At 33.4% G+C, this 16,938-nt stretch overlaps 1 protein-coding gene across 1 annotated transcript; it reads left to right on the top strand.

The window, feature by feature from the left end:
* The first annotated feature begins 85 nt into the window (after positions 1–85).
* LOC117111059 (L-seryl-tRNA(Sec) kinase-like) lies at positions 86–16,735 on the top strand. The gene is made up of 6 exons (XM_033253942.1): positions 86–437; positions 9,974–10,340; positions 11,074–11,275; positions 13,475–13,553; positions 14,846–14,939; positions 16,185–16,735. The coding sequence occupies exons 1-6, from the start codon at positions 222–224 to the stop codon at positions 16,364–16,366; spliced, it is 1,140 nt and encodes a 379-aa protein (XP_033109833.1). The 5' UTR covers positions 86–221; the 3' UTR covers positions 16,367–16,735.
* Positions 16,736–16,938: the final 203 nt, after the last annotated feature.

Genomic DNA, 16,938 nt, shown 5'->3' with positions numbered 1-16,938 from the left:
ATGCCCTGGAGGATCAATGGTTTAAACGCCCTCTACACTCATGAAGAGCGTAGCGCCGCCTTTCGCCTTTGAAAAGTTTGTCAAATAGCAAATAAGGGTGAAAGGTAATGTTTCCGGGATAGACATGATGAATGTAAACAAACATGTTTCATAGTTGAGAGTATAAGGCTAGGCCTAAACAGGCCTAAATGTTGTTTACTGTCAAATATTAATGGGCTAGTATGACACGGAGATGTTTGATTCTTATTTTGTGTGGCATTCCAGGAGCAGGAAAATCAACTCTAGCTTCAAATTTAGAACGAGATATTGATAGGCCTACGTCTGAGCGTAGCAAGAGGAAGACCTTGTTGAGGGCGACGGTAACAACATGGATATGTTTTGACGACGTCATCCCTCATTCCATTGATGTAGGGTCAGTGGCACTTGATACAAACGGGGTAATGTATTTAAAACTTAATGTCCAGTTTAACTGAACTACAGTAGCATGCTTGGGCGAAACAACGTAGGCAACTAAAGAAGAAATAGCAATTATTATATAGTCCTAGTATTTATATATATAGGGCCAGGCCTAGTTACAGTATAGATAGGCCTAGGCCCTAGGCCTATACACTTTTTTTTGGAAGAGGTTATTCGCACGGTACCGTGCGAATTAGGAATAAGAACTTATTCGTACGGTATGACAGCCGTTACGTCATGAAACCTTAACTGCTGATTGGCTAGGTCTACCGTGCGAATAAGACTGATAAGAGCTAATTCACACGGTACCGTGCGAATTGTCGAAACAAATTTATTCGCACGGTAGAATGTTGGATAGATTGGATAGATATACTGTATGATAATTATTTCACGGCATACCGTATGAGTTGGGCACAGCACAGACAGTCGATTCGATCATGGAGTTATAACTCCATGATTCGATAACCCTAACTGAAGTGCAATAGGTCCTCAATTTTTATGTGTTTTTGCAAAAAAAACATGAAATCACCATATCTTTGTAACTCTTTGACCTATAGAGATATTTTTGGTGTCAAATTGTTAAGCACACATACTAAGGTGTCTTCAAGATTAGGAGTTTTGGACAAAAAGGATTGTACTATAGAGGGCGCTACATTACGATATTCTTTCAGCCAGTGAGATCACTGAAGCGGGACAATGTATTCTTCGCTACGCGAGTAAATTTATCGGTACAGGAATTCGTGTAGTATATCAGATATTACTAAAAATATAACTTATATTTTATTAATATCTGATATACTACACGAATTCCTGTAGTATATCAGATATTACTAAAAATATAACTTATCTTTTATTGATTCAAACTAGTTACAAGACACCTTAATGTATATTAAACCACACATTTAAATCACTATGTATAGAAAAAAATGTTTACTCGTATTTTTAATCGTATTTCTGAGGCCTATCATACGGCGACGAAATCAACAAAAAGCGCCACCACATAAGATCGGGTACTTAAGTAGGCAACTTTAATTCGTCTCTCAACACATGATATCCATCATTTAGAGGTCTAGTTTTTTTACATACTTTCTCATTAGATGTTATTTTACTCTATTTCAAAAGGAAAAAATTTTGTAACGGTTGAATTTTGAGATATTGCCCTTCAAACTTAGTGAATGTTCTACCTTTTTTTACACCCTAGGCCTAGCTTTAGGCCTAGGATACGGTTTTCTGTTATCCGTCCTAGGCTTAGAATGCGTGAGTGCGGGTGTGTGTGCTACTACTATGGTGGTTCATTTTCTTTCTACGTGTGGGTTCTGGTGTAGAGTTAAAAGGTATAATAATTTAAATTTCTTTAATTTAAAATCAGAAAAACAAAACTTGTATTTTATTATCTTTACAAAAAAATGATAATGGCAGTATGATACATGTGATCAAAAACATACTGTACATTACAACACAAAACTGGATAAAACCACACAGGAGTCATCTTGTTAGTCATGATTTTTATTTACAAAAATTAAACACACAATGATATATGGCTTTTAAGAAACTATATGATTTTTTAGATGCCATCATTGATTCACATGATTTGGTTTGTCATTGCTTTTTGTCAAGCAAACTATGATCCCTCAAAAAGTATACAATTATGAATTAGCAAATGTTCAAAATTCTACAAAGAATATAACATACAGATAAAAGAAACATGTTACATAACTTTTTAAGGATACCAGAAGACAACGCATGTATTACCCATCTAATTCTGTTAGTTGGAACTTATCATCAGAATGTTGAGCAATTTTGTAGCAAATAAACCGAGGAGCAAAAAAAAAAAAACTGTCATTGTATGCTGTGCCTCTTGGATTGCATGGTTTGGGTATGTTGAGTGAATAGTGTGGTGAAAAGATCCATGTCGCATTCAACAAACAAATTTGAAAGGACTAAGTGCCATCAGAACTATGCCAAATAGAATTCATCTTTATAAATCAGTATAATTCACATCTCTCAAAATACAGAGAAAGGCATTTCCACCTGCAAAGAAAAATTGTACATTTTAAATTTCATCATTTAAAAATTACTTAGCATATTATTTATGAATTAGTACGAAATAACTATTTTGATATTGCCTTACAAACTTTTCCAATTTATATATACTTTAAATGAAATGCTAGAATTGCATTTAATATTTATCAGGAAATAACTGCAGAAGCAAAATACTGTGGTGGAGTATTCAACATCATTAAATAATATTGTAGATAAATAGTGTATTACATTTTAATTAAAAAAAATACAACTGTATTGAAACAATACTGTAATTGAAATACAGTCTGTACTGTATGAGTTGAATTAAAAATATTTAAAAATATGAATTTTTAATAGAATTCAATTGACTTGAAAAAAAAAAAACAAAGGCTACCCCTGGATAAACTATACTTGCACGAATAAGGAAAATTGTGATTTTTTTTTTCAATGAAAAACCCACTAAAACTTTATGTAAATAAAAATAAGTTGATTTATGGCATTAGATTAATATAAAATAACTAATCTTTCTATATACAGATAGTAATTGAATAAGCAACCCCTTATAAACACACAGAATATTGTAAACAGTAACAAGCATGATTAAAATACTGTAGACCGAAGCCTACTAAAAACTGTACTTGCCTTTAAAATTTGCTTTATGTGTACCTGCCTGGGAATTTGTGGTGGCCATGGACGTCTGGTGGTAGCAGAAAAAAAAAAAAAAAAAAAAAAAAACCCTAAAAATATTAAAATTAAAAATCAAATTAGATAAATGTGTGCTTGTTAGCCTACATTAAAAACTCTAATTAATAGGCCTAGTTTAAACCTAGGGCCTAGGGTTAAAAAGGCAAAGATTTAATAAATGCCTATTCGTTGTATGCACATCCATATGCTAGGCCCAAAACTGACCCGACAATGCCCACGCAACGTCCTTAACGATCAATTCCTGGGCGTGTAGTATAGTGCTAGGCCCCCTACAATGTGCAACACCAGCTGCACTATCGCCAGAAAAGAGGGGTACATTTACCTTCATAGAAAAAAAAAACAAACCGTTACAAAAATTTTTAATTTGCTAACTTTTTCTTTAGTAAGTAAGTATTACATAAATATAAAGTATGTTTGAACAAATGATGGATAACATTATCTACCATTTTAGCAAAAAAACCTGAAATTTGGACATGCTTACCTTCATCGGCTTTCACAGCGAATTCTATGACGTATAATTATAAATGATAGGTTCCAGGCTTCTCTCACATGACCAAATTAGGGGTAGGTCATGAATATTCAGTGGTATCTCCCAGTTTTCAGTATTACTGGATGATTAAAAACATTGAATATTCAAAGCGGGTGACGTGTTTGGAAGTGGGTTTTAAATAAAGCGCGCCCTCTGTAGTTTTTTTTGCCTCAATATCGGACTTTTTGTCCACTATGAAGATACCGTGACCTATTAGGAGAGGTCAAAATATTTGTTTTCTCCAATAAAGTGTTTCCAATGTGTCCATACTCATATAGTCATACTCATATTCAATTCTTATTATTTCTTATACATGAAGACGGTTTCGATTTTATCTATTATATCATGATTTATATACATATAGGCCTATATATATATATATATATATATATATATATTTTAATATATATAGATATATATATATATTGGTAATTCCGTGTCAAATCAACCAGAGGTCCTAGGTCGACCGTCTCCGATTTTTATTAAACTTCTTAAAAATGATCCACTATGTGAAAAATCAGCATACACAAAAGATTAGCCCTAATACTGGATATGTAGTTTCCGAGATATTGACGCCCAAAAAAAAGGGGCGTGGCTCTTCAAGATGCGCAAATGCAATTTCCTCCAAATTTTGGAAGCTTATAACTTGGGATTGGTAATAGCTATCAAGGTCAAACTTGGTATTCTAACTTATATTCCTCCATATTACACAAATATGGCATCAGATTAACTGTTATCCCTTCTTTTTTGAAGTTATCTGCACTCAAAATAGCCACTTAGTTTAACAATGCAATTTTTTTGTGATTTTCAATGTCACCCTTTGTCCATATGAGTGAGTATATACATCTTAAATTACAGATATATTATCTATGGGTAGTTGTCTCTAACCACAAGCAAGCACAGGCTGATCAAATGAATTAAAATGGAATGGCATCCATTCAAAGTTGGTACCAGCCCTAAAAAGTGAAAAAAGCCTATAGATGTTTCCCATTAACGGTTCGTCATGTGGACAGTTAAAATCTTTTCTTAAATTGACACCAGTTAACCAGATATATTATACATCAATTTTCAGCTTTGGTACTCAGCTCCTTCATGGTTAGATACTATGTTGAAAACTACACATATTTTAACATAATCGGAAATAACAAAATTTTTTAAGAGTTGGGTAATTCCACGCCATGGGATCATAGATTTTTAAAATGTTTTATACTGACAGTTATTCATGTGAATTGAAAAACCTATTTTTAGACTCCAATTCCTGTTTGTTTCCCGTAGCGGCAGTTTGATGTAAAAGGGGGCGTGGCACAAATTAGTGCACTGTGAAATTAACTTTGATTTTCATGTGCTAATATCTTTGGAAGTACAGCGCCTATAACCTTCAGGTTGTTTGGTGTAGGACATCTTTTACTGCTGATTCCAAATCTGCAATCAGAAAAGTTGTACTTTTGCACATGTACCATTGTGGAACAGCAATGGTCTAAAAATGGGACAAAAACCTGCCTGGACAAACTTTTTGCATTTTTGGAGGGCTGTATCTGGGGCAAATTTTAAGTTTAGTTAAAGTTTATTACTGTGTATATATGAAGTAATACTAGTGGGTTAGGATTCCTAAAAATTTGAAGATTAAAAAAGATTTACTTTTTGAGTTACGGATACCTGAACAAAGGTACAGACACATATTTTAACATAATCGGAAATAACGAAAGTTGCTAAGACTTGGGTTATTCTATGCCATGGGTCTTAGATTTTTTGCACACTGACAGATATTCATGTGAATTGAAAAACCTGGAATTTTGAGACTCCAATTCCTTTTAATTTTCCCGTATCAGCAGTTTGACATAAAGGGGATGTGTGCACAAAATAGTGAAAAAATTGCGTCGTTAAACAAAATGGCTATTTTGAGTGCAGATAACTTCAAAAAAGAAGGGATAACAGTTAATCTGATGCCATATTTGTGTAATATGGTGGAATATAAGTTAGAATACCAAGTTTGACATGATAGCTATTACCAATCCCAAGTTATAAGCTTCCAAAGTTGGAGGAAATTGCATTTGCGCATCTTGAAGAGCCACGCCCCTTTTTGGGGGGCGTCAATATCTCAGAAACTACAAAACCTATAACACTAATTTTTTTTAAGTGTTGGTTTTTCACATAGTGGATCATTTTTATGGAGTTTCATCAAAATCTGAGAGGGTCATACTGGTTTTTTTTTCGAAATCTGGTTGATTTGACACGGAATGACCCATATATATTTATTTACTTTTATAAGTATCTTTTATTTGCTCTCTGTCACCTTTATTTTTGATAAGACAGCCTATATAATAATGATTCATGATGTTTTCAATTATTCTCGCTGATGAAGGCCACAGGAGTGGGAAAAATATCCGAGTTACTAATAAATCAGTGTTCTTAAAGTCTACCATTGAAGCTGTTTCGTTTTTTTTTTCTATTCTGTCGGAGCACACGTGGAACACTAATGAAATATATATTTATATATGGATAATATATAAGGTATATTTAATATGTTTCTAACTCATTGAGCATTGTCATGATTATGTCCTTATTATTGTCATCATATCTTTATTATCATTATTAGTTATACCTTTTTATATTTTTATTAATATTATTTTAATATTATTTTTATTAATGCAGTTTTAATTATTGTAAGTGGATGTAAATGAAAAGTAACAAAGGCAATGATTTAAAACACTTTAATTGTGGCTTTTCATTCAAATCTCGTTTGGTAAATATTCAGTAAATACACAGTAAATTGGGGCCGAGTTGACTACTTGGGGCGGAGTTGACTTGGAGCCGAGTTGACTTGGAGCCGAGTTGACTTGGGCCCGAGATGACATTGGGCCGAGTTGACTTGGGGCCGAGTTGACTGGGGCCATGTTGACTCGAGTTTCTAGGCCTAGCCGTGAAAAGGATTTAGTTAGTTAGTAGTTTAGTAGGCCTAGCCTAGTCTTACTTTCAGAAAAACAAACAGACCCATCACAAATCAAAACACAGTTAGGACTATTCCTATTTATGTATTCCTTTTTCAATTTAACAAATAGAAGATTCAGATTAAATAATAAATTGATATACTGTACAAAAAAGGAAAAAAAGAAGGCCTATAGGCCTACTGTAGGTCTATAATTTCACCTATATATAAGACCTATTAAAAGTTACAGCCTGGAACAAGAAGACCATAAAAAGAGACAAGAAAAACAACATAAACAAAAAAGGATAGAGAAAAAACACAAAAAAGCTGTGAACCTCCTCCAGCTGATGAGCTACAGCAAATATACAGTAGAACAATTCTTTCTCATCAATGGTACAACTGTGGTGTTTCTGTGGCAGATTTAGAAATTTGAACATAAAGAAAGCGACTAAAACTAATTTAGTTTCTTTAGCAAGTGACTAGCAATCACAATAAATGTTTGTACATGCTTGATCATTATTAAAAAATTAAAATTAACTTTGGTGCTATCATTTCTTTCATTGATAAACATATATTTCTGTTTTTTAATAGTAAAAAAAATATCAGCAGCTGTTTAATAGTAGGTTTCAACCCTAATTAGGCTATTTAGTATGTGTTTTTAATTGTGTAGAAAAGTTGTGTAGATAATATAATATTGAATTATGATGCGTATTGATATTCGCCAAACTGGATTTCGGTCAAGACGGATTCATTCAGCAAACTGAGTTTAACAACTTTTGAGTCTGCATTTTGGCATTCAGCAAATTGTATTTCAGCAAAGTGGAGTCGGCAACCTGGCCATATCCTTGAAAGTATAATGGGAAGTCGATGGACAAAGAGACTCATTTTTGAAAGATATAGTGTTTGTTGAAATTATCTACCAACATAATTATTATACGTACTGTATGCCAGCTGTGCAATTTGATGGCTTTACTAGTGAAAACAAAACAACTTATAATTGTCCAAAATATGGTTAGTGAATTGGATAGAAACTTTCATACCAAAATCAGTGAGTTAAGATGTAAAAATGTTAGGCAATGAGAGCTTGGATGACTCGCACAAATTCCTTCATTAAACAAAGCTCATTTTACATCTACATAAAAGTTTTTATGGACTGTAGCCCGGACACATGAAAATCCTATAAAAGTAGTTTCAATGGTCAAACATGGCTTTCTGGTCATTTTGTTGGAGCAAATTTTGTATTTGAGAAAATAGGAAAATGAATAGCCTATTCTGAATAATGTAAAACATCACCAGTGGAGTTATATCTCCATACAAAAGTTACTATACTTTGATTTACTATTATTCATTGCGTATATTACACCCTAATGTATTCTGAGCAGTTTGACACTAAATTCAACTCTCTCGTACAAATGCTAACAGAGTTACGAATTATTTCCTAATTTTTGCAAAAATATTTAAATCTAATTAAAAAAATATGTATTTGTGATTTGTTAACGTCACTTTAGCTCATATGCCAGTACTAACACATTTTATGGCCTTGAAATTAAGAAAATTACATGTGTTTTGCCTTAAAAACAGGGATTTTTGGTAATAAATATTTTTCTGGTAAGTTTTGGAGAAAATTATTATTTACAGCTAATAGAATGTATTCTGAGCAATATTAGACGGAATTCAGCTTTCCTGCACATATACAGATTTATGAAGTTTTTCTGATTTTTGCAAAAAACAAAATTTGGTGACCATTTTGGTGGCCATCTTGGATTTCCTTATCTGCTATAGGATGACATTAACTTTTGGTTGTGCTACTGTATGGCCTGTCCACTCAAATCATAGAATAAGACTGAAAAACTGTTATTCTGTGGAATATAAATGGGAGTTATGGTAAATATTACAATTTGGTGGCCATCTTGGATTTCTGCAACCACTAATGGCTGAGTTCTACTTTTGATGGTGCTACTATATGCCTTGATGCCAAAAATCATAGAATAGACTCAAAAACTGTTGTTTTATGGAATATTGTATAAGTTACGACAAATATCAAAATTTGGCGGCCATTTCAGCGAGCATGTTGGATTTGGTGTCTTTTTTTTTTTTTTGAGCTTAGCATACAGCATATTTGAGTTTAGCACCCCTAAAAACACCCAAAAAGCTTGTATGCCATAAATTAACACAAAATAAACACAATTAGCCTTCGGAAGTCATATTTTTGGGAAATTCACCCAGTTTATTATTATTTTTCTATTCAGTTACATTGTGTTTACTGTGCTTTATGTAGCAAAACCTAATATATATCATGTGACATTATTTAGTTTTTAAAAAATTGAAATCTTATTATTTTCACATCAAGCATGGCACACTGATGTATCCCAGTGGTGTCCAAAGTCAGTATCCATCTAGATACAAATAGATGGGTTAATGAGCCATTTCCATTGCTGTATTGCCCGTGTACTTTGCATATATTTATTGCAATGTTTAAAGAACATGATCATCAATTTAATTAAAATATAGTGAATATAATTTGATGTCTTTGAATTTAAATCATTGATTAAATGTTCTGCCTGATAGTCCAATGTACGTGTTTTTACCGTTGAATATCAGATTTTATGGTTGTTCTGTGCACCACGCACTACTCAGGCATTCAACAACTAGGGGGTAGTTCTCTATAGTTCTGCAGCTGTATGCGTTTTTGTTTGTCTCTTATTAGTAGGAAAGACAGCAAGAGGTCAATGGAATTGAACAAATTCTTATGGAAGCAATTTCATTCTCAACACATTCTATTGTACTCCAGTAGAATTACATTTTTTCAAAGCTTAGGCTAGACTTCTTTTATTCCTTGTTTCACGAACTTATTTTTTTAAAGATCATCAGAGGTGGGCAGAAAAAAAGTTTTGTTTTCTTATTTAGAAAATGGTTTTGTCAAAACATCGAGAGGGAGGAGAAACTTTAAAAATAACATTTTTGAGATTTCAAGGCAGCAGAGGGCGTAATAAAAAAAAATACTTATTTTTTTTCTGAAATTTCCATTTTTTCATGGCAGCGGGTACGCTAATTGACCAAAAATAAAATTGTATTTTTATTCAAAATCATCATTATTTGACTATAAAACAGTATAAAGAAGTCTTGCCTAACCTGGGTGGGATCAATCTTTATAATCATGCATTAACACATTTTGACTACGTATGTTGTAGTTCCACATTTACAGTGAAATTAGAGCATTTATTTGAGTATATGCATATTCTTTTTGAGGAATCTTGAGCACCTCGTACAAAAAATGTTTATGGTCATTAGACATACTGTAGGTTGCATTGCCTTTTTCAATTTTTATCCATCAGATAACAAAGGATTATGGGATTTGGAAGGCATATAGATTGCAGATAGTAAAAACAATCGATGACATCATATCTAAAGTTATAAACGGAGATATATCACATTTTTACGAATTACCAGAGCAAGAACATGAAGCAACAAGCATTTCTAAACATGTTGAAGAAATAATTAAAACAGCTTTTAAGTCAAGTTTGTTGAAGTACTTGGACCAGAATGAATGTGGTAACACAGTCAGTAGAGAAGGAGACAAAAACAAGACAAGAGAATTCGGAAAGAAAAATGATTTTGAAGATATTGATTTTGTGTTTGTTATGGATGATAATTTCTACTACAGAAGCATGAGATATCAATATTTTCAGATATGTAGGAAATGTAAGTATAGTTTATGATAAAAATTAATAATTTCTTTGATAATAATTTACCTTTTAATAAATTAAGAGCATATAAATATTTAATGATACTAATATTCGATTCAAAAAATCTTACATGGGACATGTGCTATTTTTTAAATGTCATATTAAACGTACTTCTTGATACAAAAAATAAAAATGTTATATAGCACCCTCTGTTTATTTAAACAAAATTGTAGTGGTCAAACTGATAGTTACAGTTGTCTGTATAGCTTCGTTGAAAGAAATTTATATGGCCTGTATTTCAACATTTTAATGATGTATTCACTTTATGAATTTTAGGGTATAACCGGCCTATACATTTTATTTTATGATGTGTGAGATAATACAACGTAGGCGTGAGACGTAAAAAAGGGATGCTCATCCGTGAGACTCATGCATTATTGCAATAGTGAAATAAAGTTTATAAGGTGTGCATTCCCATTTTTCGGTCAAATCTCAACATAACTACAAAGGGCCTGTTTCTACTGACGAGAAAGAACCATGTTCTTAAGAATCGTTCTTTTTAAGAACAGTTTTCTGTGGTAGTAGAAACGAGGTATTGCACCCAGATGCCACGCCTCCATATAGACACAATAGCAGGAGACACTTGTTAAATTTTTCCTAATACACTTTTCTTATAACTTTTTGTCTTGTGTGAATCTGGGACAAAATTTTATTTATTCAATCAATCCTAACAAATTTTTTTCTTGCAGATAATATTGCTTTCTGTCAAATTCATATGCATTGTTCTGTGGATGTTGCACTTGAGAGAAACAGCTCACGAAACAATAGAGTTCCTGACGATACGATCATTAACATGGCTACAAGATTTGAAGCACCAGATGTCAGTAAAGGTTCCTGGGAAGAAATGTCACTTCAAATAGATGCTGCCAATGAATTGATTGAAGATACCTGGTAAGTTGCATAGTTTATGCTCAGTGCGGTACAGTACATCTTCATTGGAGAATTTCAGGGGTCCTAAAGTCTCCCAGAACTCGCGGGAGTCTTGTGAAGTGGGCGTGATTATGGCACCATATAGAGGTGCCATAATCATAAATTTTCTCTAGACCCTTCATCTGTGAAAGTGTGGGGTGTCCCCCATCAGGGAGAAAACCACAAATCGATAACAAGCCTTTCATACCCCTATTGTCATATTTTTTGGGGGCTTTTCCCCCAGGATAACTTTTGAAACATTTTGAGCGACGCCTGACTACGCCCCTTTTCTCTCGTCTGGAACTTCCACTGCAGATCTCCCAGAACTATCTTCTTTCAACTTGGGACACCTGGAATTTGACAGGTCATACCCTCCTTGTATACCCACAACTAGGGGTGTCAACTTGCCTAGTAAATTAGCTACCCTGCTGTTACTGTGCTATATGGTTTATGGCACATAAACAAATTGCTAATTGCAAGTATGTAAACACTACTTGCAGACCTCCACACCACCTCCTTCCTTAAAGAAGCCCTGGCTATTAGACATTACAAACCATGTCTAAATACTGGACTATAAGCATCCAAAGAACTTGCATTGTTCAACTAGCCCTAAACATTTAATTTATTTATTTATCCATATTAAGGATAAGGTTGTTTTAGTTGTAAGGCATTTTGTTTATTCTTTAATAATGTCAAACCTTGTTTGATTTGATTGGTCAATTAACCAGTTTCTCTCTTTTATTTGGTTGGTTATCTATTGATTGGTAATAGTTAAGTTATTTCATTTCTGGTATGGTCCCTATGGACAAAATTATCTTCATTCCTGATGATGTTTGAATAAAAAACATAATATTGAATCACTATGGCTTCTCTTAGTATTTTTGGAGCCTGCATTTCTTATATTGTTATTATTGTTAATTGTTGTTTTTATTGTTGTTAATGGCTTGGAAGTTAGAAAAGTTATCTTTCATGGATTATTGTTATTGCTATTGTTAATATTATCATTGTTAATAATATATTGTTGGCATTTCTATTACTGAGATTAGTGTTGTGATTAGGATTGTTATTGGGTGGGTGCAAATTTGTGGAAAGTGAACCAAATGTTGGGGGAGGGGGGGCGTTAAAAACAATCCGCCACTGGTTTTGAGAGCAACACTATTCAGTGTTCTTATTTTCAAATGTTCTGTAGTCTATCTAAAATGTTGATGGCTTAACGATGAATATCAACTTTGATATGTTAAGGAAACTGATCTATACAAAATTAAATCGTTCTAATTAAAAACACTGTGGAAATGTCATTAATTATACTACGGGTTAACGTTCATTAATATGATTCAAATTTTAAGAATCGTAAATAAGTCGAGGTCGGAGTAAAATGAATTCCTACAAATTGGACATACTCATAGCCTAGATGTGAAACGTGCCGCTTCCAACCACATGGTGTTTCAGATTTTCACTGCATGTGTCAATAGACTATGTAAAATTATAGAACAAGGTAAATAAAACATTATTAAATTTAAACATTAAAGAAATAAATAGACAGTAGGTCTAGCACACAATGAAAAAACCTATAATATTATTGGTTATTGAAAACACTAAATTTTTACCGCAAATGTAAATGTTATATTATAAATAAATTAAATTAATGAACATTGCGAATATGAACAAATAATGACAAGCACTTTACGTCGTGGATGAGATGGGTAGACGTCAAAACATAAAAAAATTGATAATTCATAAAGCCTAATACTATTCCGATTGGGAACAGGGTAGGGAAAGCAGTAAATCACTTTGTTTTTAATCTTAAACGAGAATAAAAATAATTCTGTTGAAACCTATATAGAGAGAGAAGATGAGTTTTGTACGTGGCGAGTTATTGACACGCAACGGCGGGAAAATACTCTAAAATTACTCAAAAAGCTTATAAGTGCAATTAGAAGGCCTTGCTTGTACGACAAATTAAAGGCAGTCCTAGTTGGAAACTGCTCTGATTGGTCAAGCATTTTTGGAGGATGGATTTTTGGAGCATGTGAGAGTGTGTCTTGAATTTTCTACGCCGGGAAATGTGGACCTTTTGTAATTTGGGGGGGGGGAGGTGGGTACGCATCCGTCACACCCCCACTGCGTACGAGCCTGTATTAAATACTCTATGATATCTTAATTATTTTTATATCATTTTAGGATTTCTGTATCAGCATTGTTATGTAAAGCCTTGGATTACCCAGTTCAACCAATGATAGTGGAAGATCAGCAACAAAAGGTCTGTACTCAAATTTTATTTCCTGGAAGATTTTAAAATATTCATGATTATAAATGTTTAATCATTCACTCTAAATGAATGGTGTCATATAAACATAACAATTGATAGATGTTTAAAAATACATCATAGGAATACTTTAATAAAACAAAAGATTATAAAAAAAAAAAATTAAAAAAATGCAATTAGTTTGTTTGCCAGGATAATGAATCAAGCAATCAATTACTAAAATCATAAAAATAAATGAATGTCTTAACCTTAAAGCTTGTTTAAATGTATATCATTGAACAAGATCTCACGAGTGTCCAATGTCAGAGTACTGTATACAGCTGTAATGTACTGTTGTGTATGAACGTTCTATCAGGTTATCTTTTAAAAATAGCATGTGTAGTAAACACATGTTTTTGTTCTTTATTACGCATCAAATACCCTGAATGATGTATGAATATATTCAATATGGTGATGCAGTAGAATTACTGATTTTTAAAAACATATCATTTATAATGAAAATTAATAAATAACGGCCAAGTGTACGTCGTGGAAAGCAAGGAAAACATTTTTAGAGAATACCTCATAGAGTATTGTATGTCACGGTCATAATCTCAAGTGCCATGTGATCAGGGGTTTAGCCAGAAAAACAAAATAGGCCGTCCAAAATATGCTTTAGTTTAATGCAACATTTGATAGATTCAAAGAATATAAAGAATTTGCTAAAGTAGACCAGGCCCAACTAGGCTAGGCCGAGCTTAGTAGGCCAAGCCTTCCAAGCCTTTGTGATTCGACGACTTCGTTGTAGCGTGGGATAACAGGGTGGGGGAGGGAGGCAGGCTTGTCTGACAGGGAAAATTCCCCCTTCCCTCACTGATGTGACCACTGATCACAAGTAAACAGTTGGTGACATAATGTGACAATGATACTATCTGAGGTAAAATTATAAACAGCACAAAATATTAGGCCTAAAAAAGGTGTTTGAAGGTGCAAACAAATTTTTCTTTTTTTCTCCTTTTACCAAAATTAACATATTGAATTGCAATGCTTGCAATTAAGCCTGTCTAATTATTTGTTTTTCAAAAGGTATTCATCAGACTGAATAAAAATAACCCCTAATCAATATTTTGTAATGAATTTAGGCCTAGAATAGCGATACCTTACATCAGACACCAAATCAAACACCCCTGTTTTTCATTAAGCTATGCAGTATTTTTTTAGGCGACCTTTTCGTTAAGTTGTTCTAAATTGGTGAATAACCTAATGATTAAAAATTGAAAAATAAAAAATTTATTTCTGTTGCATAGGAGCAAAGCCGACAAAGTTGCTTAAGAAGCCTGATTCACCAAGGAGATCAAATCTTGAGACGATTGATTACCGAGAGGATGAAGTTGAGTAAAGGTGAGCATTTGCTGAGGAGTATTTGAGGATTAGCTGAAAATTCCAACGATTACTCAATCCACTGAGAAAACTATTTATGGCATTCAAATTAGGTTTGCTGCGTAGCACCGTAAGCAAAGTATAAATAGATAAATAATAATAACAGTGCTCAAAAAGGAACAAGATATTATATTGTATCAAGCATAGCCCTTCAACGAAAAGTTCTTTTATTCAGGTGCAAACCTAATTTGAAGATTGTTTACTATGATTTCCAAGCTGCGACCTATAACCTATAGCTTAGCCATAGCTCCACTATATGTGTGAATTTTTCAGTCAGTTGTATGAGAGTGCCTGGGGATTAGATCTGCACATATACGTCTCTGTGGTCTAATGAATATGATACTCTCCTTGATAGTAAGAGACTGCAGGTTCGAATCCCACCAGAGGCACAACTGGAAAAGAAACTTTTGTTGAAGAGCTATGTTGTTCATATTCGAGCACTGTTATTATTGGTAATAATTCATCTGTGTGTTTGTGTAAGATGTAATTTTCTTGCAACATAATTTTCCCTTACTGTGGAAATTTTCGGCAGACACTTCTTCCTTCTTCATCCAACTGTTGTTAAATGGTTGCTGTTTTGTTCCACAGTCTGACACTTGGTACACACGACCGTAAAACGGCATTCCAGGTGTTAGAGGGTTTGTACCTTCCCCCGCTTCGGTTCAAGGTAGGCTGGTTAAACCGTGATATCTTTCATCTTGGTTTTGTCTTTGGGGACTACTAGGAGCCAACAACATTTGGCTGAAGAAAGCAAAAGTGTCTGCCGAAAATTTCCACATTAAGTAAAAATTAATATTCATTAAAGAAGTTTTAAAAATTACACTGTTATTAATGTTTACCTATTTGTTTATATTTATAGCATATTCCACATTTTTTTATGCAATGTATTCTTGTTTTTTTGTTTGTTTTTTTTTAACTCTTTTGGCCACTTTAAAGTGTTTTCTATAAAATTTTCTGCTCTAAGAAGAAATTTGTAGCATTCTAGAACTTGAAAATTTATTTTGTGGAATCTAAAGCATAGATTGGCACACATTTCTCTCGGTTGATGAAACGATTTTATCGCTATTTGCGACTGATGTAATTGAACTGGCGATCCACTGATCATCTCTGTAAATTCAGCACATGTATACAGTAAATTACCTCTAGCTTCTGATTGTGCTTATGATGTTTTGAATAAATTAATGATGTACTGACTTTGATCTTTAGAAACTGGAATGGAAAAATCTGAGATGAAAATGCAATCCGAGAAGCTTAACCAAGCAAGACAAGAGATTTTGAAATCTTTGAGAGATGCAAATTTATCACCACCACCAGATGAAGCAAGCTACCCTTCCAGGTTTAAAATTTTTCTAGAGAAGCTTCTTGATGATCACAAAAATAGCTTATGATGAGGATAAGGCCAAAACAGTGTTTGTGTTGTGATTTTAAATTAATGTTTGGAAAGGGAGCAAGCTTTTAACAGTTTAACCATGGGCAGAATTACTTGATTTCCAAGTACCAGTCTCTATGTGGTCAAGCATTTTGAAACATCTATACTGGAGCACATAGGGTTTATTTGAAAAGTGTCTGGCCCAGGCCGGTATCCAGCTTGTTGAATGGGGGGGTGCGTTTTGCGAGCACAGCGGGCAACCAGGCTGGGGGCCAGGGGGCCGTGGACGGCCCCAGAAAAATTTGCTTTTTTACGTCCTAGTAGACTAATTTGAAAGCATTTTATCATGTTAATCTCTATATGTCCGTGAACACAGCGATAGGGCCTATCAAAGAATTACCAGTGGAGGACATGGAGAAACAAGCAAATTGTTTCCCAAATGAAAAATACTACTGTATAAATTCGTAACCATATACGAATAAAAATTCAAAATTAATTCTGCTTTTAAATGAATAATAACAAAGTTTGATATAAAGAGTGGATTAAAAGCGACTGTAAATGAGCTGATTCAAAGCATTTGAAACAAATTAA

Source organism: Anneissia japonica, unplaced genomic scaffold, assembly GCF_011630105.1.
Source record: "Anneissia japonica isolate Jap-2015-1 unplaced genomic scaffold, ASM1163010v1 scaffold573_len2283161_cov171, whole genome shotgun sequence".
Classification (NCBI taxonomy): Eukaryota; Metazoa; Echinodermata; class Crinoidea; order Comatulida; family Comatulidae; genus Anneissia; species Anneissia japonica.
Note: the sequence above shows the minus strand (reverse complement) of the source record. Positions and strands in the feature narration are given on the sequence as shown.